Source organism: Phoca vitulina, unplaced genomic scaffold (genome assembly GCF_004348235.1).
Source record: "Phoca vitulina isolate PV1807 unplaced genomic scaffold, GSC_HSeal_1.0 scaffold16, whole genome shotgun sequence".
NCBI classification, from domain to species: domain Eukaryota; kingdom Metazoa; phylum Chordata; class Mammalia; order Carnivora; family Phocidae; genus Phoca; species Phoca vitulina.
Genome location: NW_022589719.1, coordinates 26,688,127 through 26,711,748, shown reverse-complemented (window position 1 = coordinate 26,711,748; position 23,622 = coordinate 26,688,127). Strand labels below are relative to the sequence as shown.

The 23,622-nt window shown below is 38.2% G+C and overlaps 1 protein-coding gene across 2 annotated transcripts in view; it reads right to left on the bottom strand.

Moving 5' to 3' along the window:
- Positions 1-23,622, bottom strand: part of ZFP91 (ZFP91 zinc finger protein) — a 43,727-nt gene that overhangs the window by 3,827 nt on the left and 16,278 nt on the right. Inside the window, exons 3-10 of one of the 2 annotated variants that reach the window (XM_032414213.1) lie at positions 7,731-7,943; positions 7,548-7,584; positions 6,379-6,483; positions 5,723-5,857; positions 4,914-4,964; positions 4,417-4,495; positions 3,182-3,296; positions 275-374 (exon numbers count right to left, since the gene is read on the bottom strand). In XM_032414213.1, the coding sequence (XP_032270104.1) occupies positions 275-374; positions 3,182-3,296; positions 4,417-4,495; positions 4,914-4,964; positions 5,723-5,857; positions 6,379-6,483; positions 7,548-7,584; positions 7,731-7,943 (835 nt within the window). The remainder of the gene's footprint in view (positions 1-274; positions 375-3,181; positions 3,297-4,416; positions 4,496-4,913; positions 4,965-5,722; positions 5,858-6,378; positions 6,484-7,547; positions 7,585-7,730; positions 7,944-23,622) is intronic. The other variant, XM_032414214.1, reaches the window with a different exon arrangement.

Sequence of the window (23,622 nt, the reverse complement as noted above, 5' to 3'; positions counted from 1 at the left end):
AAGAATTTAGAGGTCACATATATAGGCAATAGTCAGTAACACACTTCTCGGGAAAAATTAGGAAAAGCTAACCAGATGGAAAATTCATCTGTTTCATTTGTTTAAAAAACTGAGGGAATAAGAAAAAGTTCACTAAGTAGCATCCCCAAATCAATACTGACTCTAATTTGGTAAAAGTCAATAGCAGTGGCGACTGAAAAGTCTGCACAGGGACTAACCAGCAAGTAGGGGAGATATGCGCTTCCCCACATGTCCACCAGTAAATAACACTCACTGTAATGGCTTCTCGCCAGTGTGAATCATCCGGTGCACTGCCAGATTGTGAGAACTCTTGAAGGCCCTAGCACAGTATTCACAGATATAATCCCTTTGATCTAAGAAGAAAAATAATGTAGTTAGTGTTCCATTTAGAATCCCTCTAAGTATTTAATTTTCCCAGTTCACAATAAGTAAGCAGACAGTCAAGTCAGTTACAATAAAAGCAATACTGTTTTCAATGTACAGAACACCTTGGATAAACAAAATTTTAAAAAGAAATATACCATTTTCAATTTTTTTTTAAAGTCCATACACTCAGTAGCATAAGGACTCGTTTAAAAAAAAAAAAACTAAACAAAGCAAAACAAAAACAACTAATGGAAATATGAGAATTAGAACCCCAATCTCAATCAATCCCAGTAATCCAGATCTTGGATAAATTGCTTAGTAAGTAAAGAACATTTTCCCTGGATTTTATTCTTTAAAACAGTTTTTTCAGGTTGTGAAAGGTGAAAGCTTATATATAAAGAATTTGGCACTCAGACCACCACCACCACCACCAGCACCACCACAGAATTTGGTATTCCCTAGAAGAAAAGTGATCCACGATTAAAGTGGTAATCATATCTTCTGTTTCAGGTTTAAAAATTGTTACCCAAAATAAACAATTTGAATTTCTCTCAAAAGGTTCAAGTTGCTGCTATCAAACATATGCAAACAGTACCTGTGTTCTTTACCTTATTCTCCTACCCCACCCACATCTTCTGCACCATTCAACTACCTCCCTTTCTGTCATTTCACAATCCCCCCAAATTTCACAGGATTTTTGATGAATTTGGTAACATGGTGTAGAATCTATGGACCAAAAGGGCACTGCACTTAATTATTTCTTTATCACTTGGTTTGGGAGAGAAGCAGATAAGGAGATGCTCTGTATCTCCTGAATAAATGACCACTATTGTTTTCTATGCCTTTCACTTAAAATTGCTACAAAAAGTCACAGTGAAAACATGAGGGTAAGTTAAAAGGCAAACAGTATGCAATTTAATTCTATATTTCATCCCAAACAGTTCTAAAGCCAAGTGTAGAAGAAGAGCCAAGTTTGTCCCAGGCTTGAATACATTTAGGAATCACTGGGGGGATCTTAGTCAATGCAGATGCTAGCTGAGCAGGTGTGAGGCAGAGTGTGAGATGCTGTAGCTCTAACAGCAGCTCAAGTGACGCCAGTGCCTGCTGGGCTATCCTCCACATGCTGAGTAGGCAACGTCTAAAAATGCACTTTTAACCCAAGGACAATTCGTAGTGTCTCCCAGATCTTGTCCACCTTTCTAGCTTCATAGTCGCATGGCAAACCTGGGTGGGGCATCCACTTGCTTAAATAAATCACATCTTCAAAGGGATCTGTCTGCGCTAATTTGGAAAAAGAGAACTACAATAACATCATAAAACTGTACTAACCAGATGTAAATATTTGGAATGGACTGAACTTCTAAAACACAGTCAGTTTCTCATAGTAGGTCTATGACATTTAGCTAAAGCTGGTTGTCAGAAACTACTTTGTAGAGAATAAAACATAATTAACAGGGAGAAGGAGTGGAGAAAAGGCAGCTCGCAGCAAGGAACAGAGTGGAGACAGCCCTCTCCCCGAAGCCGCACAGTACAATGCGGAGACTGGAGACTCGGCAGTGATTCAGGCCTGAGCTCAAGTCCTGGTGCTCTGAAACGTCCACCGTGTGCCAGGCCCCGTGCAGCAAAGAGCACTTTATATGTGATCTCATTTTATCCTTACACTAACTCCACAATATCGGTGACACTATTATCCCCTTTTCTCAGATGAGGGAAAGTGAGAAGTAACTTGTCTAAGTCACACATACAATAAAAGTAACCCTGGGTAGGAGACAATCAGAATTCTTAGTCTTACCCTCTACAACTGTTGGGAAGATGGTGTGTAATAATCCAGTGTCTGGCACCTACTCAATTAGCTCTAATACCCAGCTTCATTTGTTCCCATGAGCTGAACTGCATGGAGACTGTCAGTGGCTACAAATGAATGGAATTTGAAATCATTCGACATTATGTATAACGAAGACATTAGGTTTCTCTTTTTGAGCCAACAGTTCCTACAGGAGATGACACGTGAGGTCAGTAGCTAGCTTTCAGGACTGCAGCAGCACAGAAGTGCCGGGAGCTACTTACTAGTTACCATAAGTCAACAGGCAAGCCTCTACACCATCGAGGCTCTCTCTTCATACTCCTCACTTCTAGTCTGTAAGAGCTATTGCAAGTATCTCCTGGAAATGGAATTAGAAAATCCTGGTTCTGGGGCACCTGGGTGGCTCAGATGGTTAAGCGTCTGCCTTCGGCTCAGGTCGTGATCCCAGGGTCCTGGGATCGAGCCACGCATCGGGCTCCCTGCTCAGCGGGAAGCCTGCTTCTCCCTCTCCCTCTCTCCCTGCTCATGCTATCTCTCTTTGTGTGTCTCAAATGAATAAATAAAATCTTCAAAAAAAAAAAAAGAAAGAAAGAAAATCCTGGTTCTGCTAAAAACTAGCAGTGTGACCAAAGGCAAGTTACATAATGTGCAAAGCCTCTGGTTTCTTAGCTGTAAAACAAGGATAATACAAGCAAACTTGGTGACGTTGAATAGATGGATAAGCAGTAACAGTTGATACAGGATATGTGCTCAATAAAAAATTATCCTGGTCATGAAAGTTCTTTATAAAATCAAAGGATAAAAGTAAAAAGCCCTCATTTGTTCATCCCTTGTAAAATTTGTTTTATTACATTTTATTTTCATACCTTTCTCTCACACTTGACTGTAGACTCTTAAGATTTACATTAGGAAAAAATATCACTACCAATCTACACATTTAAAAGTAGAACGCATTTAACACTTGGTAAAACATTTTATTTCAAAAAGTACCTGTATGATGTTTGGCATGTCGTAGAAGTTGCTTCTGGAGCCTGAAGAGTCGCCCACAGGAGGGATGAGGACATACGTATTTCTTCTTCAGCAAATGCTGATACTTAATGTGGTGCTAAAACAGTAAGAGAAAATAAAGAGGGATAAAAATGAAGACTTCCTGAAAGCTTGTTCCTTTGCTAAGTCAAAAGTTTTAAAGAGGGATGCCTGGGTGGCTCAGTTAAGCATCCAAATCTTGATTTTGGCTCAGATCATGATCTCAGGGTCCTGAGATGGAGCCCCACATCAGGCTCTGTGCTGGGTAGAGTCTGCTTGAGATTCTCTCTCTCCCTCTGCCCCCACCCCCACCCCCTTAAAAAAGTGCTAAAGGGAAACCAAATACTCTGAATATGGAAGGGGGGTGCAGTATAATAAAACAGTTAAGAACACAGGCTATGGAAATAGACAGACCTGGATTCCAATCTGGGTCTATCATTCACGAGCAGTGTGACCTCAGGAATGTGCTTAAATACTGTGAGCTACAGTTCTCATTTGTAAAATGAAGACAACTGTAAGTGTCTCACAGCATTACTGCGAGGATACAGAGATCACGTGTTGTATGGTGCTTAGCGCAGCACACGGCATACAGTGGAAGAACAGAAGCAATCACTATTAGCACAGAGACAGAATCAGAGAGTAGGGCCTTAGTCTCATGTTATCCTTGCTGCTAAACTAAAAATCAAACAGGCATTTCTTAAGCTTTAGTGATAAACATTTCACTTTCATGTTTTCTGCCAGACCTAAATATAAGCTGTATCTTTAATTCATTTAAAAAAAAATCTACTAAAGACAAAAACCCTAAAAATTAATTTATTTACTTGAAACATTATTCAAGAAATCGCGGGTTAGAGTTGCTAATTTTATTTTTAAAAAATACACATTAAAATAAAGTCTGTTCATCTGTGTCTTTGGTTTGTTGGTACAATCATCTCTTATATCAGAAGTATTTATACCACAATGGGAAACACTGGACTATTCCAAGATTCCAAAGAAATCCTTTAAATAACCTCATGTTGTTAGACATTTTTAACACAATGACTTAAGTAATTTTATGCCTTTTTAAAGAAAGATTTTTTTTGACACTGTATGTCAATGATAAAGCCTACACAAGTTCACGAATTATAGCATCTCATGAAATAGAAAAATCAGTAATGGAACATAACCTGAAAGGCTGCCTTACATAACAATTTACTAACCTGCAAATAGCGAGGGTGAGCAAGAACAGTTCCACATCCTTCCATCTCACAACGGACATACTGGATTGGAGGCTTTTTTCTATTATCAATATGTAGGAGAAAAGTTAGCAGACAGAAGAGGCACCCTGCACAGTGGCTTAACTGAGTGCACTATAGGGAACAGCAATTTTATAGCATGAAGAATTAAAATCTCTTTACTAGTATATAGCTTGCATAGAATTTATGTTAGAAATAACCAGAAACTATCAAATGTTTGGTAAGAGTTTTAAAAAACAGCACAAAATAAACTAGTGACCTCCCAAAAGAAGTGTTAAGATTTTTAGAAACTTAAAGACCCTACAATGGAAATAAAAACACAGGAACTCTGCATCAAGGACATTAATAAAGTTGCATTTAAGAAATTTTTACATAGCCATTCCTGCAGGGTAATTATGAGTAATTACGTGAGTGAAGTGCTTACCACCAGGAATAAGGAACATAGTAAGAGTATAAATTACCTCCTTTTGGGTAATCGTGGACTTTTGTCATCTTTTCGCCTTCTTCCTCTCCTATAATTAAAGAACAGAGTAACTGTCCACATATTCCAGATTGAAGCTTACAGAGTGAATGATGGCTGAAGACATATACTCAAGACCAAAGAGCACGTGGCAGAAACAAAGGATAATGCAGAATACAGAGTCAAAAACGTATCTGACAAGCCGAACAAAGATGTCATTCTGAAGTAATTTCACTTAAATAAATCTGCACTACAAGTTAAATACATACCTATCACAAACTATACATTACTATGGAAGATTTGGATAAACCTCAAGGTTACTACTTGAAGAGTCGTTCCAGTAAAAAGTCTATCACTTAAATTTAATCAATTTAAAAAGTAGAATAAAATAATCTATTATCTAAAAATCCTAAGAATATAAACCCTTTTAATAGAACGAAAAAGACTAAACACTTAAAACAAATCTTATTTCTGCAACAGGTAATGGTTGCTGGACAGGAAGTCAAGATTCTTCAATCACTTGCCCTCATTTGCCCTTCTTTTGAGGATTCACATTTGCCATACTTTTTCTTGCTATCTCTACTCTGTCTGCATCCCATTAGCTGCTGTCTTGCCCACTCATTTAGACATCTTTCAGTATTGCTTTGGATTAAATTTAAACTTTTCAGAGAGCCTCTGCAATGAAATTGTCAGCTGCTTGAGGCAGCAATATGCACCTGTCAATAGCCCCCCTCACACTCCCACTCTTTTTCCCACCAGTGGCTTCAAAATCTGTTAGGTTTCCATTTTTAGTAGTAATTGCCTACTCACTTCCTAGGAGGTTCCTCATCCTCCCTAATTTCATTCTCTTCTTCTTTCACCTCTACCTCTACTTCCACTTTAATTTCTTTCTTCTCCTTCTCTTCTTTCACCTTCCCTGATTTTCTCCGTGGTTTTGGGGTTTCCCTGAAAACACAAACACATTTCAACACTGGTATCCAGCAAAGGATCTTTGCAAAGGGAACTGTGACAAAAGGGTAAAACCTGCGGTTATCATCGATTTATTGTAAAATTATGATCCTTAGCTCATGAAATGTGATTTCCAGTCAATTGTTCCTCACATGCACAGTAAAAGCCGTTAGGCTAACAATACCTGGGAATCAGAATGCACTACAGTTGTAAAGAGAAAGACAAAAGTAAAAAATTCTAAATATTCCGGCAATTGATGATACTTTGTATCATCAAGGTAAAACATGCAGACATCCAATAATTTGGATATGATCAAAATAGTTATATAACTAGAAGAGAAGGCTGTGTGAAGGAGTTACAGGATAATGTTAAATTGGCAAAACAAGTGCATGATTAATTACTCATTTAAAATTAAGTCTATACCCATCAGTTCAGCAACAAGGTGAAATGAAAGCATGCAACAGTGCTTTCCTAACTTATTTTTCATCAACATGTCTATAGTAAAATCCGAGACATGCCTCTCTAAGTGGGGTTTGTAGGTCTCATCTCTTGGGTCGTCTTTGAATGGTATTTCCTCTTCACTGATTAACATCTCTTCTTCCTCTTCCTCCTCCTCATCACTACTAAAAAGAAGCAAATTTCTGGATTAGAAATTCTAGTTGTAAGGATTTTATCTGACTGGATTTTATTTGCTAATTTATTTAGAGGTTGCCAAAGATTCACATAGTAAGTTATCTAGAATTTTCATCCTTATGGTCTAACTGGACTGCAATCTAGCTGTTTTATCCTCACAATGATAACCGTAACTAAAAATACATAAATCCTAGGAATGCTATTACTTGATTAAATAAAGGTAAGATGATGACTGCCCAATGGCACTAAGAGCTAAAAAACAAAAACAAAACAAAACAAAAAACAACGGACTTTATGCAGTGCCTGAGTGGTTCAGTTGGTTAAGTGTCTCTTGATTTCAGCTCAGGTCATGATCTCAGAGTCGTGAGATGGAGCCCCACGTCAAGATTCTCTCTCCATCTCCCTCTATCCCTAAACCCCCCCCCTTCTCCCTCTCTTAAAACACAAACAAAAACAACAGACTTTATAATCCTATGTCTAGTAATCGAATGATCTGCTTTACCAAAAAGATCAACAAAGCAAAAAAAAAAAAAGAAAAAGAAAAAAGTTCACGTGATTTACCATGGAATACAAATTTCAAAAATCCTAGTCAAAACATCCACACTTCCCATCAGTGGCCAGCACGGAATAAGCCAATACAGAAAGTACTCAACACCTGCTTTCTGGGGGTGCCTAGGTGGCTCAGTTGTTAAGCAAGCGTCTGCCTTCGGCTCAGGTCATGATCCTGGGGTCCTAGGAGCGAACCCTGCATCGGGCTCCCTGCTTCGCGGGAGGCCTCCTTCTCCCTCTCCCACTCCCCCTGCTTGTGTTCCTGCTCTCGCTCTCTCTCTCTAATAAATAAAATCTTAAAAAAAAAAAGACCTGCTTTCGGAACTAAGGTAACTAAAGATTACGTGGTTAAAGCTCTAATCAAGAACAAAGTGACATCTAAACTAAATACTAAAACCAAAGTTAATTTTTTTTTTAAAGGCTCAATGTTCTTTCAAGCAGAAAACAACTTTTGTGTGTACTTTATGTCCCCAAAGGTGTAAATACGAAATACGAAGTTTCTTACCTAATGCCACCTGGAGACTGATGTTCTTCTGCCCCATCTGGATAAAGAAAGCAAAACAAAACCTTATCTTCATAAACGAAGCCTGTATCACCACACCTACCCCTGAAAGGTAAGCTGTTCAACATTACATTTAAAATCAGCAGGCAACTGGTTATTAATAACCATACTCCACTTGTACTGTACCATAATCAAGCTGATCTGTATTTGGTTCTGACTTGCAGATGAGCTGCAATGAACCAGTCTTCGACCTAGAACTCCGGGTGTTCTCTGTGTCATGATGCCTAGAAGCAGACGTCCTGGTACTGCTGCGCCAGCCCCGGCTAGGCCTAGTTGCAGCAACGGAAACTTCCTGAGGGAGGGTAGAATCATCTTCTTCCTCTTTCTCTTCCTTAGGATCTAGATGAAAACACATACCATTGTTTATGGTTAACCAATAACCGTCTCAGTATACCGACTATTGTAAATAAAAAGTTAATAAAAAAGAAGGTAAATTAATTTTTTGTTCAGGCGAAAGCCCCTCAGGTTTTTATACTGAGATAACAGAAACAAGATGAGAGAAAACTTACCCTTACTGTCATCACTCTAAAAACTTCCACGTTGTCAAGCAGTAGTTTTATATCGTCTTATTTACTAAAAAATGCACTGCTAAGAAGTATACAAAATATACCAAATTCAATTCATGGGATTCTAACCTTTACATCCGAAACAAAAGAAACTGGGAGTGGTCCCAGAAAGATGGCCAGAACTTCTTATAAAAGTACAAGAAAGAATCACAGGTCCAGATGTTTTAACAATCGAACAACGCTGAAATTGTGAAAGAGGTATCCCATACTAAAAATGCCTTCCCTTGACTCTATTCAATAGTTCTTAGAACCACACCATGAATCTGAATTGGTCTACAGGGCAATCATGACAAGCTCTGCTTCAATCATCCTATGAGATGCTATGCAAAGGTACACAATCTGTCCCTGTTATCCTGTATTTTCTTCATGCTTTGAAGGGCAAATGAAGTGAGGTAGGGCCATTCACTCCTGAGCAATAAATAAATAATAAAAAGCTTAATATAACTTTCATCCCTAGAGTAACTTATTACATATATATGTATATATATATATGTTAGTATATTAAAAGTATTTTGATTATGGACAATTCTTTTAATAATCTCAGGATGGAAAAGGCCTTTCTAAGAATAACACAAAATTTTAGGTCTTAATACTGAGACCTGTGACTATATAAACATAAAAACAATTTTCAGCATGGCAAATTCCACTATAAGCGAAGTCTAACAGCCCAACAGAAAAAGAGCAGTTCAGTAAAAACACATGGCTTTCACACAAACAAAAGGTCAATCCTCTCATAATGGGAGAAACTCAAATGAAAAGGACTAGTGTGACACCACTGTTCCCCTATCATACTGGCAATGATCCAAATGTTTGACAAGTGTGTATTGGGAACGCTGGGGGAAAGAGACAGTAACACAGATGATAGCACGTGCACTGGCAAAACCTCTATGAAGGACAATTTGGCAGTATCTATCAGAATTATAAATGTGTATCTTTTCACATTAATTTCAACTACTAGGAATTTATCCTACAATAACAATCACACTTATGAAATGACTTATGTATAGAGGTAGTCATTATAGCACTGTTTTTAGTGGTGAAAGAGCAGAAAACTAAACATCAGGAGAGGCCTGGTTACGTGAATTATGATACATCTAGTCAGTAGGCAACTGCATGGAAATAACTCCATGCCACTTTATTATGAAAAAAAACCCATATCCATATAATATCCAAATACTACATAGGTATACATTTGTTTTATATGTAGACATAGAAATAAATATGCTATACATGTTAAGACATGTATCTTTTATAGGATAATAATATTTCTGGAAGGATATACAAGAAATTGATAAATACTGGTCACTTCCAGAGAAGGTCCAAAAATATGCCCAGTAATTCCTCAGTATCTACCCTAGGAAAATAAACTGGCACACGGGGGTTCATGTTTATAACAGCTAAAGAACGGAAACGACCTATCCCTCACTCAACAAGAAAATGTTCAAATAAACCATGGCATATTACTGAGATGGAATATTATATAGAGGTATCTGTAAAGAATGCCATGGAATTGTTGGCAAAAATATTGTTAAACAGAAATTAAGCAAAAAATAAGACACAAAACTATATATAACATTTTTTTTAAGATCTGAAAAATATAGTTTCCTCCACTGTGGAACAAGGGGGTGAATGGGGGGGCTACTTCAACTTTAACTATACTCTTTGAAAGTTTTATGAAAATACATTTAAGTAATGAAATAAAACTAGTTTGAAATGCACAGAACAGCAGTGGGAACTGCTAATAACCTGACATAATTATTAAATCAGATATGCATTTCCTTTCAGTTTTCCTTCCCACTCATTCATTCTCAAAAACTGTTATGAGACAAAAAAGGACACTGTATATTGATAAAAGGGTCAATCGAGAAGATATAAAGATTATAAACATATACACACCTAATATATGAAGCAAAAAAAATGACAGAATTAAAAGGAGAAACAGCCAGTACTAAAATAAGAGAGAGACTTCAATACCTTACTTTCAGTAATGGATAGAGTAACTAGTCAGAAGTCCAGTTAGGAAATAGAGGACTTGAGCAATCCTATGAAAAAATCAGACCTAACAGATATATAAAAAATACTTCACACAAAACCAGAATACACAGTCTTCTCAAGTGCACACAGAAGATTCTCCAGGGAAGATCATATGCTAGGCCACAAAACAAGTCTCAAGAAATTTAAAAAGACAGATCATATAAAGAATGTTCTCTAATCACAATGGAATGAAACCAGATATCAGTATCAGAAAGAAAACTAGAAAATTCACAAATATGTGGAAATTAAACACACTCTTCAAACAAATAGGTTACAGAAATCACAAAGGAAATTAGAAAACACTTGAAGATGAGTGAAAAGGAAAACACAAGATAGCATAACTTACAACGTTGCAGCAAAAGCAGTGCTTGGGGAGAAATTTATAGCTATAAATGCTTACATTAAAATAGAAAAAAAAAAAACCCACATGTCAATAATCTACACCTTAAAGAAAAAAAGGGAAAAAGGAAGCCAAAGCTAGCAGAAGGAAGGAATTAAAACCTTCAGCTAAACTAAAAAAAAAAAAAAGAGAGAGACTCAAATTACTAAAATTAGAAATTAAAGTGAATACATTATTACCGACCTTACATAAATAAAAAGGACTGAGAACACAATTAACAATTGTATGCGAACAAATTAGATAACCTACATGAAATAAACACCTAGACACATCTGAAAACTAACTCAAGAAGAAACAGAAACCTGAACACACAAGTGAAGACAAAGAATCAGTAATCAAAAACCTCCCAAAGAACATTATAAACCATAGCCAAACTATGGAAAGAGCCTAAATGTCCACTCACTGATGAATGGATAAAGAAGATGTGATGTGTGTGTGTGTGTATATGTATACACACACACACACACACACACACACAATGGAGTATTACTCAGCTATCAAAAAGAAGGAAATCTTGCCATTTGCAATGAAATGGATGGAGCTAGAGAGTATTATGCTAAGCAAAGTAAGTTAGTCGAGAAGGACAAATACCATACGATTTCACTCATATGTGGAATTTAAGAAACAAAACAGATGAACATATGGGAAAGGGGTAAAAAAAAAAAAAAAGAGGGAAGCAAACCGTAAGAGACTCAACTACAGAGAACAAACTGAGGGTGGATGGAAGGAGGTGGATGGGGTTGGGCCAAATGGGTGATGGGTTTTAAGTAAGGAGGGCACATGATGTAATGAGCACTGAGCGTTGTATGTAAGTGATGAATCAATGAATTCTACATCTGAACCAACATTACACTATTATGTTAACTAACTAGAATTTAAATAATTTGAAACAAACAAAAAAATAAATACAATGACGACTTCCAAAATCAAATACCTCCCAATAGAAAAAAAAAAGCCCAGGAGCAGATGGTTTCACTGGTGAATTCTACTTATCATTTAAAGAATTAACACTAACCCTTCTCAAATTCTTCCAAAAAAATAAGAGGGAACACTTCTCGATTCATTCTGTAAGGCCATCATTACTCTGATGCCAAAGACAAAGACACCACAAGAAAACTACTGAACAATTTCCCTTGCAAACCAAAGTCAGCAGCATATTAAGACTATGCAGCATTTTAACACTAAGATCAAATGGGATGTATCCTAGGATTATGAGGGTGGTTCAATATACAAAAATCAATTGTTATAATATACCACACTAATAGAATGAAGGGAAAAAAACCCCACACAATCATCCCAAATGATGTAGAAAAAGCATTTAACAAAATTTAGCAGACTTTCATGGTAAGAACACACAGCAAACTAGAATAGAATGAAACTTCCTCAACCCGATAGAGGGCACTTATCAAAACCCCAGAGCTAACATACTCAATGACAAAAGACTAAAAGCTCTCTCCCTAAGATCAGGAACAAGACAAGGATGCCCCCTTTCTCCATTTCTTTTCAAAGCTGTACTGGAAGTTCTAGCCAGAGCAATTAGCCAAGGGGGTGGTGGAAGCTACCCAAATTGGAAAGAAAGAGGTAAAACTACCTCTATTCGCAGATGAAATGACCCTATTTCTAAAGAAAATTCTGAAGATTCTGCAAAACTATTAAAGGTAACAAATTTGGCAAAGTTGCAAAATACAAGATCAACACACAAAAATATTCTGTTTTAAATGTACCAGCAATGAATAATCGAAAAAGGGAAATAATTCCATTTACAATTCAATTAAAAACAATAAAATACTTAAATATAGGTAAAATGTCAATAGTCCCCAAATTGATCTACAGATTAAATATAATCCCTATCAAAATCCCAGCTTCCTTTTTTGCAGAAATTGACAACGTGATCCTAAAATTTATATGAAAATGTAAGAGACCTAGATTATCCAAAACAATCTTGAAAAAAAGACTCACTTTGTTCTTCCCAGTCTCACAATTTACAACTCACAACAAAGCTGCAGGAAATAGGGCACGTGGGTGGCTCAGTCTGTTAAGCGACTGCCTTCAGCTCAGGTCATGATCTCAGGGTCCTGTGTTAGAGCCACACATCAGGCTCCCTGCTCACCGGGAAGCCTGCTTCTCCCTCTGCTCTGCTGCTCCCCCTACTTGTGCTCTCTCTCTCTTGAATAAATAAAATCTTAAACACCCCCCTACACTCACACAAACAAAAAACAAAACTGCAGTAATCAATCAGTACCACAGTGTGGTACTGGCATAAGGACAGACAGAATGACCAAAAGAACTGAATTCACAGTCTCAATATAAACCCATACATCTATGGTCAACAGATTTTCAACAAGTTTGCTGAGATCATTAATGGGGAAAGAATAGTCTCCTCAAAAAAGAGTGCTAGGACAACTATATATCTGCATGCAAAGAATGAAGTTGAACTCTTACTTTATGCCATATGTAAAAATTAATTCAAAATAGATCAAAGACCTAAATATAAGAGCTAACACTAAAAAACTCTTGGAAGAAAAACCTACAGAACGAGAGAAAATTATTTACAGGCATTATATATCTAATAAGAGCCTAATATTCAGAATATATAAAGAACTCCCAGTTCAACAAAAAGACAAACACCAACTAAAAAATGAGCAAAGAACTTTAAGACACTTCTCCAAAGAAGATACATGAATGGCAAAAAAAAAACAAAACAAAACACAAAAAGATGCTCAATATAAATCATTTATGAGATGCAAATAAAAACCATAATGAGATTACCATTTCACACTAACTAGGATAGCTCTAATAATAACTTAAAAACAACCCAGAAATAGGGCGCCTGGGTGGCTCAGTCGTTAAGCATCTGCCTTCGGCTCAGGTCATGATCCCAGGGTCCTGGGATCGAGCCCCACGTTGGGGCTACCTGCTCCACGTTGGGGCTACCTGCTCCACGGGAAGGCTGCCTCTCCCTCTCCCATTCCCCCTGCTTGTGTTCCCTCTCTCACTGTCTCTCTGTCAAATAAATAAATAAAAATCTTAAAAAAAAAAAAAAAACCAACCCAGAAATAACAAATGTTGGAGAGATGTGGAGAAACTACAACTCTTGTACATTGCTGGTGGGAATGTGAAAGGATGGCTGCAGCCACTGTGGAAAACAGGCAGTTCCTCAAAAACAAATATAAAATTACCATCTAACCCAGCAATTCCACTCTTAGGTATGGTCCCCCAAAATTGAAAACAGGTTTCCAAACAAATCCTTGTACATGAATGTTCATTTCAGTACAATTCGCAAAAGCCAAAATGTGAAAACAATCCAAATGTCCATCAAACACTGAACGGATAAACAAAATGAAGTATATCCATACAGTAGCATATTACTCATAAAAAGGAATGAAATACTAGTATGTATTAACACGCTACAACATGGATGAACCTTGAAAGTACTATGCTATACAACAGAAGGAGACATGAAAGTCGTATGTAGGATTCCACTTACACAAAATATTCAGAATAGGTAGATTCAAATTAATGTTTTAAGGTAAATGAGGTAAAAGCAGATTAATCTTTGTTAGAGGCTAGGGAGGGGGGTTAATAGAGGAAGACTATTTTTAATGGGCATGGGGTCTTGTTTGGTGGGAATGAAAATGTCTGGAACTAGATAGAAATAATGTTGTATAAATAACATTATAAATGTACTAAATGTCACTAAATTGTAGGCTTTAAAATGGTTAATTTTGGGGCACTTGGGTGGTAAAGTTGGTTAAGTGTCCAACTCTTGATTTCAGCTCAGGTCATGATCTCAGGATTGTGAGATCGAGCCCGGAGACAGGTTCCACACTGGGCATGGAGCCTGCTTGAGATTCCCTCCACCCCTACCCCGCTCTCTTTCTCTCTCTAAAAAGTAAAAATACGAAAATAATATGGTTAATTTTGTTGGGTGAATTTAACCTCAAAAAATCCCAAAACAAAAGGCACTGTCAGGTTCCCACAGTAGAAATTGACAACCAAAGGATAACCCATACATTAGGATAAACAATCATGACCAGATAGAAAAGAACCAAGTTTCTTTTGTGTGACACTTTAAAGATTAATTTCTAGCTGTTTCTTATAATAGCAGTTGACTTTGAAGAGGCTCCTTGATGTACAGTAAGAAAGAAGAAAAAACCCCCATAATACCCTAAGTGAAGGAAGACATCAGGCAAACTACTGTCTGAGCAACATAACATGTAGGCACAGAGCATACAACCACATTCTTGAAAGAGGAAAAAGGGACAAAGAAAGAATGGTTGATAGTATAATTAAGACAAAAAGATACTGTCACTAATGGCAGGGAAGTTACTCCTAATTCTTTTAGGCAGCAAAAGATGAAAATGTAACAGTAATTTATCTCAATCCTACAGCAACAGATAATTCTTTCAAAACAACCTAACTCATCAAATTCCAAAAGATGAGAGCCACTTCATCATGATAAAACACTTCAAGGCAGAAGGGCTATTCTAGTATGATCTGGTTCTCCTTCAGGTTGCCCTAGCTTTCTAACTGAAGCTTAGAGAAATTAAATGCCTTGTTCAAGATTACAAAGCTAACATTGACTTTGGGGTGAAACAGGGAATGGTTGGTTGGTAAGCTGGGAAGAAACCACAGTAAAGATCTTCTCATTTCTATTTAAATATTTACATTTTTTCCCTGGAAAACTAAAAAATACTTGACAAGTATTAAGTGCCTGACAGTATGAGGATATATTTTTTTCAAATTTAGTCCTCATAACATTGTCTATTCTTGTTTGTACAGATGAGGAAAGCAAGTAACTAACTTCCCCAGCCTCACAAATTAAGCTGTGGAGCTGGGATTTGAACCCAGGTATATTCAAGTCCAAAGTCTGTATTCTTTCTATTATACCACTCCTAACCATATAAAAGAGAAATGGGAAAAGCGCCAGTGAAGGGCTTAATTCAGATGTGGCTTATTTCCACTCAGCCAAAGGTTCAAGGTGCCAAGAGAGGGTCTCATTTATGCAATATACTGACTTAAAGACCACAAGAATTATTCCATGAAAGTGAATTTTTAATCTAAAACTGCACATATTTGTTTTAAAACAGAGAAATAGAAGGCATATTTTATTATTAAAAACTAGAACAATATCTAAAACTAATGATGTAATGTATGGGGATTAACATAACAATAAAAAAATTAAAAAAAAAAACTAGAACAAAGCTGAGAGATTTTCAAACTTCAATTAAGAAATTAAATGATTAGTACATTTCAACAAGTCTTTTTTTTTTTTGACAGAGAGAGACACAGCGAGAGAAGGAACACAAGCAGGGGGAGTGGGAGAGGGAGAAGCAGCCCCCCCGCAGAGCAGGGAGCCCGATGCGGGGCTCGATCCCAGGACCCTGGGATCATGACCTGAGCCGAAGGCAGACGCTTAACGACTGAGCCACCCAGGCGCCCCAAATGATTAGTACATTTCAATCTGGTTTACTCATTTTTAAATCAACAAGACTGTGTGTGTATATATGTGTTAATACTTAGGATTTTTCTTTCTTATTACAGTCATTTTCTTCACTACTTACTATATCTATGCTTTTATTTTCTTTCTTACCAGGGCAGCTATCAGCCACTGGAACACAGAGAAAGTAAAGGATAAAAAAATACTAATGAGCATTTATAAAACTTCTATGGATCTTAAAATTTCAGGTCAAAAAATGAGAATCACAAAGTGATTAAGTTATTAATCTTCAAAGTACAGGCATTAGATGAATTAGTTCTCTTAAAAACATTGAGACTTTGCTTAGACGCAGGTTTGAGAAAGTGAAAGGATGTATTCTTGACACTGTCGCTTTGAAAACTAGTGTTCATTAACTGAACAGTCTCTATAGCTCAAAATTTAACATTTAAATTTGAATAGATATGGCTGGACTCTGAAGGATGAGTAAGTGCTAGCTAGGTGATAGACGGGAAGTAGGAAGAGCATGTGCAAATATCATGAGATGCGGACTGAAAGAAAGAAGACCAGTATGACTGGAGCAGAGAGAACAGGACAACTGTCATCATTTATACTGTTGCTGAAAAGGCAGGAAAATGTCTAATAAAGAAGGTCCCTGGGGAGCCTGGGTGGCTTATAATCAGCTAAGCACCCAACTTTTGATTCTGGCTCAGGTCATGATCTCAGGGTCGTGAGATGGAGCCCCGAGTCGAGCCCTGCATGGGGCTCTGTGCTCAGCACAGAGTCTGCTTGAGATTCTCTCTCCCTCTGCTCTCCCACCGCCCCGCCACCACTGCACTCAAGTGCTCTTTCTCTCTCTCAAATAAATCTTGGGGGAAAAAAAAAAAGATCAAAGATCCTTGAAGGATTTTAGATTTTATCCTAATAGCCACAGAAAGCCAGAGGAAGAATTTAAGTCGGCATGTGGCGCGATGACATTTGCAGTTTTAATGATCACTCTGGTTGCCGGCTAGAGAATCACCTCGGGGGGGGGGGGGGGGGGGGGGGGGGAGGGGAAGAGTGGACTCAAAGAGACCTAGCTAAGTCTACTGCAATAGACCAGGCAACAAACAATAGCTTGAAAAGGAGTAATAGCTCTGGAGATGAAAAGAACTGGAGACTTACAAAATACTTAGGAGACAGACTAGAGAGGACTAAAAGAATGACTTCATAAAAGGATAGAGGGGAATAGAAAGAAGTCATGGATTTAGTTTCTAGATTTATGACCTGGACAACTGGATAGATGGTGAAAGTATTCACAGAGAAAGATCAGGTGTCTTTTGTTGTTTTGAGGAAACAGTAGCAAGAATATGTATTCCATTCTGGACAAGTTCAATTTGAGATGTCTGCTGAGTAAAACATCAGTGGGTGTGAAGTTCAGAGGAAGGGGTCTGGGCTACCTACCTACAACTGGGAATTGCCATTATCATATTCAATTATAGTGCTATGATCTAGATTTAGCATTGTCCGCATAAAATGATCATTTTCAACTTTCATGAAATATGTTTTTAGCTATTCCCAACATTTGCTTATTCACTGGTTCCTCTGTTCCAGAAGTAGTTTTGTATTATAAAATCTGTTTAAAAAAATTAACCATAATACAGTTTTGCTTTGTTCAGGTCTTTGAATCCATTCTCTCCTAAGTACTCTGTCATATTTTGATGGTAAAATATAGCGTAGCAGGGTATCTGGGCATGTAAAGACAGTTGTACTGAAGTATGGGTGTGACGCTGACAATGAAGATAAATCTAGGAAAAGGAAAAAGCACAACAGTGCTGCAAAAACAGAAAAGCTCAGAGATAATGCGGTCTTGGAAATACTATAGGGAGAAATTTGGGAGTCCACCTAAGGAGAATTATGAGCAATAAGGCTGAAGAAATATAATTCATCTACACTGTAGAGGCTTTGGATGCAAGCCTAAGAAATTTGAAGTTAGACAGATACTACAGAATCTCTGAAGGTTATAGGGTAAGAGTTACAGGACTTGAATGGAGATCAATCTGGCACATGGTGAATTCATAATAAAGGAGCGGTAGTTTGAGTTGTTGCAATTAAGGAAATCAACTGGGATGACACTGTAGTGTATCTAATTTCACTAAGGACCTTACTTAAAAATTCTTTTTTTTTAAAAATATTTTATTTATTTATTTGACCGAGAGACACAGCGAGAGAGGGAACACAAGCAGGGGGAGTGGGAGAGGGAGAAGCAGGCTTCCCGCGGAGCAGGGAGCCTGATGTGGGGCTCGATCCCAGAACTCTGGGATCATGACCTGAGCTGAAGGCAGATGCTTAACGACTGAGCCACCCAGGCGCCCCTTAAAAAGTCTAGTAGATAAAAGGTTGATAGACTTGAGGTCAGGTTTGGTGGTGGTGGTGGGGGTTTACACAAAACGAGAAGATCCTGACCATAGTGAGATATAGAGGTAAGGAAGAAAGGGGCATCATGGCTATGTGGCCTCTGCCCCTGCTATTCTACCAGAACAGCCGTTGTTCAGGTTCCCAATGTAGTTAGATCTGACATTTTTCAGTTCCCATCTTACTTATCTTTTGACAGTTGGCTTTCACGGTATCACACTTTCTTGGTCTTTTTCCTACTTCCCTGGTTTCCCCTTTTCAGTTTTCCTTGGTAGCTTCTCCTCCTCCTCTGTCCTTTAGATTTAAATGCCACAGCTCAGCCCTAGAGTCTCCTCTTATTGTATATCATTCTCCCTGTAATCTACTTTTGCCTGTCAAATAGTATCCATCGTAATAGCCACCTTCCTAGGGGTTTCAATATGTACTCAGTATAGTGGGTGAGAGACAATGGTGGTGCTTTAATAAGGAGGCACTCACCATGTACTATGAAAGAGTTGCCTTTTAATAATTAAAGTACAAATCAATATACAATGAAAATACAGCACATACGCAGAATCACCTAAAAATGAATCTAGCATGTGAGCTAACCTAATTAGTGACCAATAATAAGGAATAATATCATGTGACCGCCAGTGTTCTAAGTAGTTCACATGAATCACCTTACACTGAATTCTCAAAATACTTCCATTAAGTACTTATTACATACTTTCCTAATTTTACAGACAGGCAAACTGAGAGACCTGGAAAAGTTAAGAAAACTTCCCAAGGTCACATGGTAAGTTCAGAGCAAAGCAGAGTTCAAATCCAGGTTGTCTGATTTTGAAAATTATGCTCTTTAACGGTGATACTCTTACAGTAAAGAAACCCTGAACTCACTTCTGTCCTCTACATGCACTTTCACTATCTCAGCATTATACATCATCATTTCTAGATCTTGCACTTTGGTTGTGATACTACTGTTCCTTTAAAACTGCTTTTGCCAAGGTCAACAATGTTGAGCAGGAGCTCTTACCTTTGTGTGTTATGGACTCCTCTGGGGGATGTGGTAAAGCTTATATACTCCTTCCCAGGATTATTATTTTTAAGTGTATAAAATAGGATTTGAAAAGAAGACTTACAAAGAAAACTATAATGGAATATGGTTAATCCACAGATCCCTTGAACTAAAGCTAACAGTATGATACCTTTCTGTTCTTAATCACGCATAATCTTTCGGTAGCCTTTGCCACTACTGTCCCAGCTACCCTCTCCGAAAAATTAAAATGCTTTGCCTTTCCTTCACTTCTACCATTTGTTCTTGGACCTTTCATCCTTCTCAGTCTCATTTGGGCTCTCCATACTCAACCTGAAATGTTGGTGTTTATAGGCCTGCTTCTCTTCTTACCAAAACACCTGCATGATCTCATCCACTCCCGAGTTCAAGGACGGTCTAAAAGCCCAAACTTTTATAACCAACTATCTACTGGTCATCTCCTCTTTAATTTCGAGACTTGTGAGACCCGAAGTGGAAGACATAGCTAAACTGTGTCCAGACTCCTGACCCAGAGGAACTAAGAGATGATAAACGGGTGTTGTTTTCAGCTTGTGGTAATTTGATACACAGCAACAGAAAACTAATCCTGTGGTCAAACATGGTGGTTCAGGCAACACCTTTAAAAAAAGGATGCATGAGTTACCAAGTAACTTGATGCTAGGAAATGCTGGAATCACGTAATTCTCCTTCTCCTAGAACCTCTCTTTTTCTAACACCATGTCCACCAAGCAACTTTCTAATCCTCTGGTTTTACAGCAAAGCCCAGGATTTTTAGTGATACAGAAAGGTCCAAAACAATGGAATACAGGGTTCTGGTGATGGAATATAAGATGCAAATGTGACACAAACAGAGGTTTGAGAGGCACTTTTGCAAGTGAGGCCTGCCCTTTTGGAAAGCTGCCCAGAGACTGCCATGTTATTAAGAAGCTGGACTAGCCTAGTGGAGGATGAGAGGCCATGAGGAGGAAAACCATGGTGCTGGCTCACAGCCAGCACCAACTGCCACACATGCCGGCGTAGCCATCTTGCTCCATCAAGCCCTTTCAGCTGTTATGTGCCTGCAGCTGCCCAATGAGCCCAGGAGAACAGCAGGAGAACCATCCAGCCAACCAAAGGACAAGAAATAATAAACTGTATTAGGACACTAATTCAGGATGATGTGTCCTAAAGCAAAAGACATAGCTGATAGTCTCAATTTTCTCGTCTATAAAATGAAGGATTAGAGATGATCTCTGAGATCGTCCCCAACATAATGATTCACTCTTTCACTCTTCACATTCTTGGATGTAAGAAACAAAACAAGAATAGATTTGGTGGGATGTTACATAGATTAGATGGAATAAGAGGAATATTAGAATTAATCAAGGTTTTAAGTTTTAAATAATGTGCAGGGGGACTTCAATACTATTAAACACAGCAGACTGAAATATACTTTTTTTTCTGTTTCCTTCTAAAATGTCACTAAAATGACAGAAGTAAAAATGACTAAGAAACACAGTCAAAGAACTCTAAAGGAGACAACAGTCCTATGATTTCATTTAACAAAATTTTAGAAGACCAAAACCAGGATAGTGATAAAGATTTTATACATCAAAAGGAGTTTAAACTTACACTAGAAGGTGGGGAAATAAACGAGTAGCAAGCAAGCACACATACACATATACACTTTTAGCCACTTCAGAAAGGAACAGGAATCAAAGTCACAGGTACCTCTGAAAGAGGTTACAAAGAGTAAGACTGAAAAGAGAAAAGAGCAGGTGGAAGGTTTTAAAAGCAGAATGAACAACCAGACCCTTTCATCCCATGCTGCCAGCAACTATCCCTCCTTTTGAGCAGAGGTTTACTATTTAGGAAAGGCTGAACTAGACAGGCTCTGACAGCAACAACTTCAGATAAGAGCAGAGGTGAAGTATTATCAGAGAATAGGGGTAATTAAATGGAAGCAAAAATAATAAATGCTGAGGACCCTCCTCACTGATCACTGACCTACCTCATGTAACCAGAGACAGCAGAATTTCTGAGGAAACAGAAATGGCCTACAGAAAGACCAGGCCCACATCATCCCTTTATAGCAGATAGATGTCTAATCTGTGTACACAGCCCTCCCAATCAGCATTTTAGTACTTTACTCTAAAAAAATCAGAAGAAAGTTAGGGAACACCCAAAACTTGATAAAAATTTCTGAGAGGCTAAAGAAACAAATGGGAAAAACAACTTGAAAGAAATGGGCAATTCAGGGAAGAGGAAAAAAAAAAAATATATATATATATATATACACACACACACACATAAATATATCCTAGGATGGGAGGCAAGTATATTGTTAAAGAATATAGGCACCTGGGTGGCTCAGTCAGTTAAACAGCTGACTTTTTTTTTTTTTTTAAAGATTTTATTTATTTGACAGAGAGAGAGACAGCGAGAGAGGGAACACAAGCAGGGGGAGTGGGAGAGGGAGAGGGAGAAGCAGGCTTCCCGTGGAGCAGGGAGCCCAATGCAGGGCTCGATCCCAGGACCCTGGGATCATGACCTGAGCTGAAGACAGACGCTTAACGACTGAGCCACCCAGGTGCCCCTGAACAGCCGACTCTTGATTATGGCTTGGGTGGTGATCTCAGGGTCATGAGATCAAGTCCTGCATTGGGCTCCGTGATCAGCAGGGAGTCTGCTTAAGATTCTCTCTTTCTCTTCCCCTCTCTACCTTTCCCCCAACTCACACTTGCTCTCTAAAATAAATACATCTTCAAAAAAAACCAATAGTAATACACTCAAAAAAAAGTATTTGGAAATTAAAAATATGATAGCAAGAATTAAAACCTTGAAGAAAAGGTGTTACGCTGAGAAAATAGAACAAAAGTAGAAAGGATTAAGAAATGGGATAAAAGATCAAATTAAACAGAGAAAGCAAAAGTAACAGTTAACAAGAACATAAAACCTGCTATAAATTGAAGACATGAATTTTAATTTAATTTAATGTCATTTATGTGTTAATTTTATGTGTCAACTTGGCTAGTGTGATGTTGTGATCTGTAAGAAATCTATTAGGTCTTCATCACAAGTTCCTAACTTGCAGCTCCCCAAACCCTTGGAATTTCCTGTTAAGAGTGACAAAGGTGTTTCTTATCATGTTAATAACATGACTTTTGGACCCCACCTAAGGAAGGTAGTTGGTTGCCAGAAGGTTGAACTTTTATTCTCCTGCCCCCTACTTCTGGGGAGACGAGGGCCTGGAGGATGAATGGAACACCAAAAGCCAATGATTTAATCAATCATGGCTGCAATGAAGCCTCTATAAAAACCCAAGACAGGGTTCAAAGAGCTTCCAGATTGGTAAAGACATGGAGATTTGGGGAGAATGGCATGCTCTGACTGGGGAGGGAAGGGAAATGACACCAGCTAGACCCCAAGACCTGACCTTTACTGCCCACCTGCTTGTACTCACCGACCTTTGTCTCACATTTTTTCTCCTCTTTCTAGCTTATCTCTTAACTCAGGCAAATGGAAACCGAAACCACCCCTCAAGCAATAGTGACTGTCCAGACAAGACCTCCAGCCAGCCCACACCACCCAAACCAGTATGAATGTAACCCCTGACTTGCGCCTGCCCAGATGGATCATGGAGTAACCCCTAGAATGACCAACTACTGTCACCTCATTATAACACTAAAATCTCTGCCCAAGAAGGAGCACAAGCCTCATTTACAAATATATATGTATAGGCATGTTTCCTTAAGGCACATACATGGCCTTACACCAGCCTCTACATATGATAAGGCTTCTCTATCTAAATATTCATCCTAACCCTAAATAAAAGGAACCCATTCACCCTTACTAGGAGAGTCACAGCTTCGGAAATTATTCTCCCAGATCACCTTATTTGTTGCAAATAAAGTTTCCTTTCCTTTTTTCTGGTGTAGTTTCTATCTGTTATTCACCAAGGAGCTAACTCATGTTGGTTCCATTACAGAAACTTCTCACCCTTTCCCCCATACCTTGCCCTATACATCTCTTTCACCTGGCTTTTCCTTAGTTATATCCTTTTATAATAAACAAGTGATCCAGTAAGTAAAATGGTTCTGAGTTCTGTGAGCAGCTCTAACAAATTATCTGAACACAAGGCGGCGGGGGGGGGGGGGGGGGGGGGGGGGGGGGGG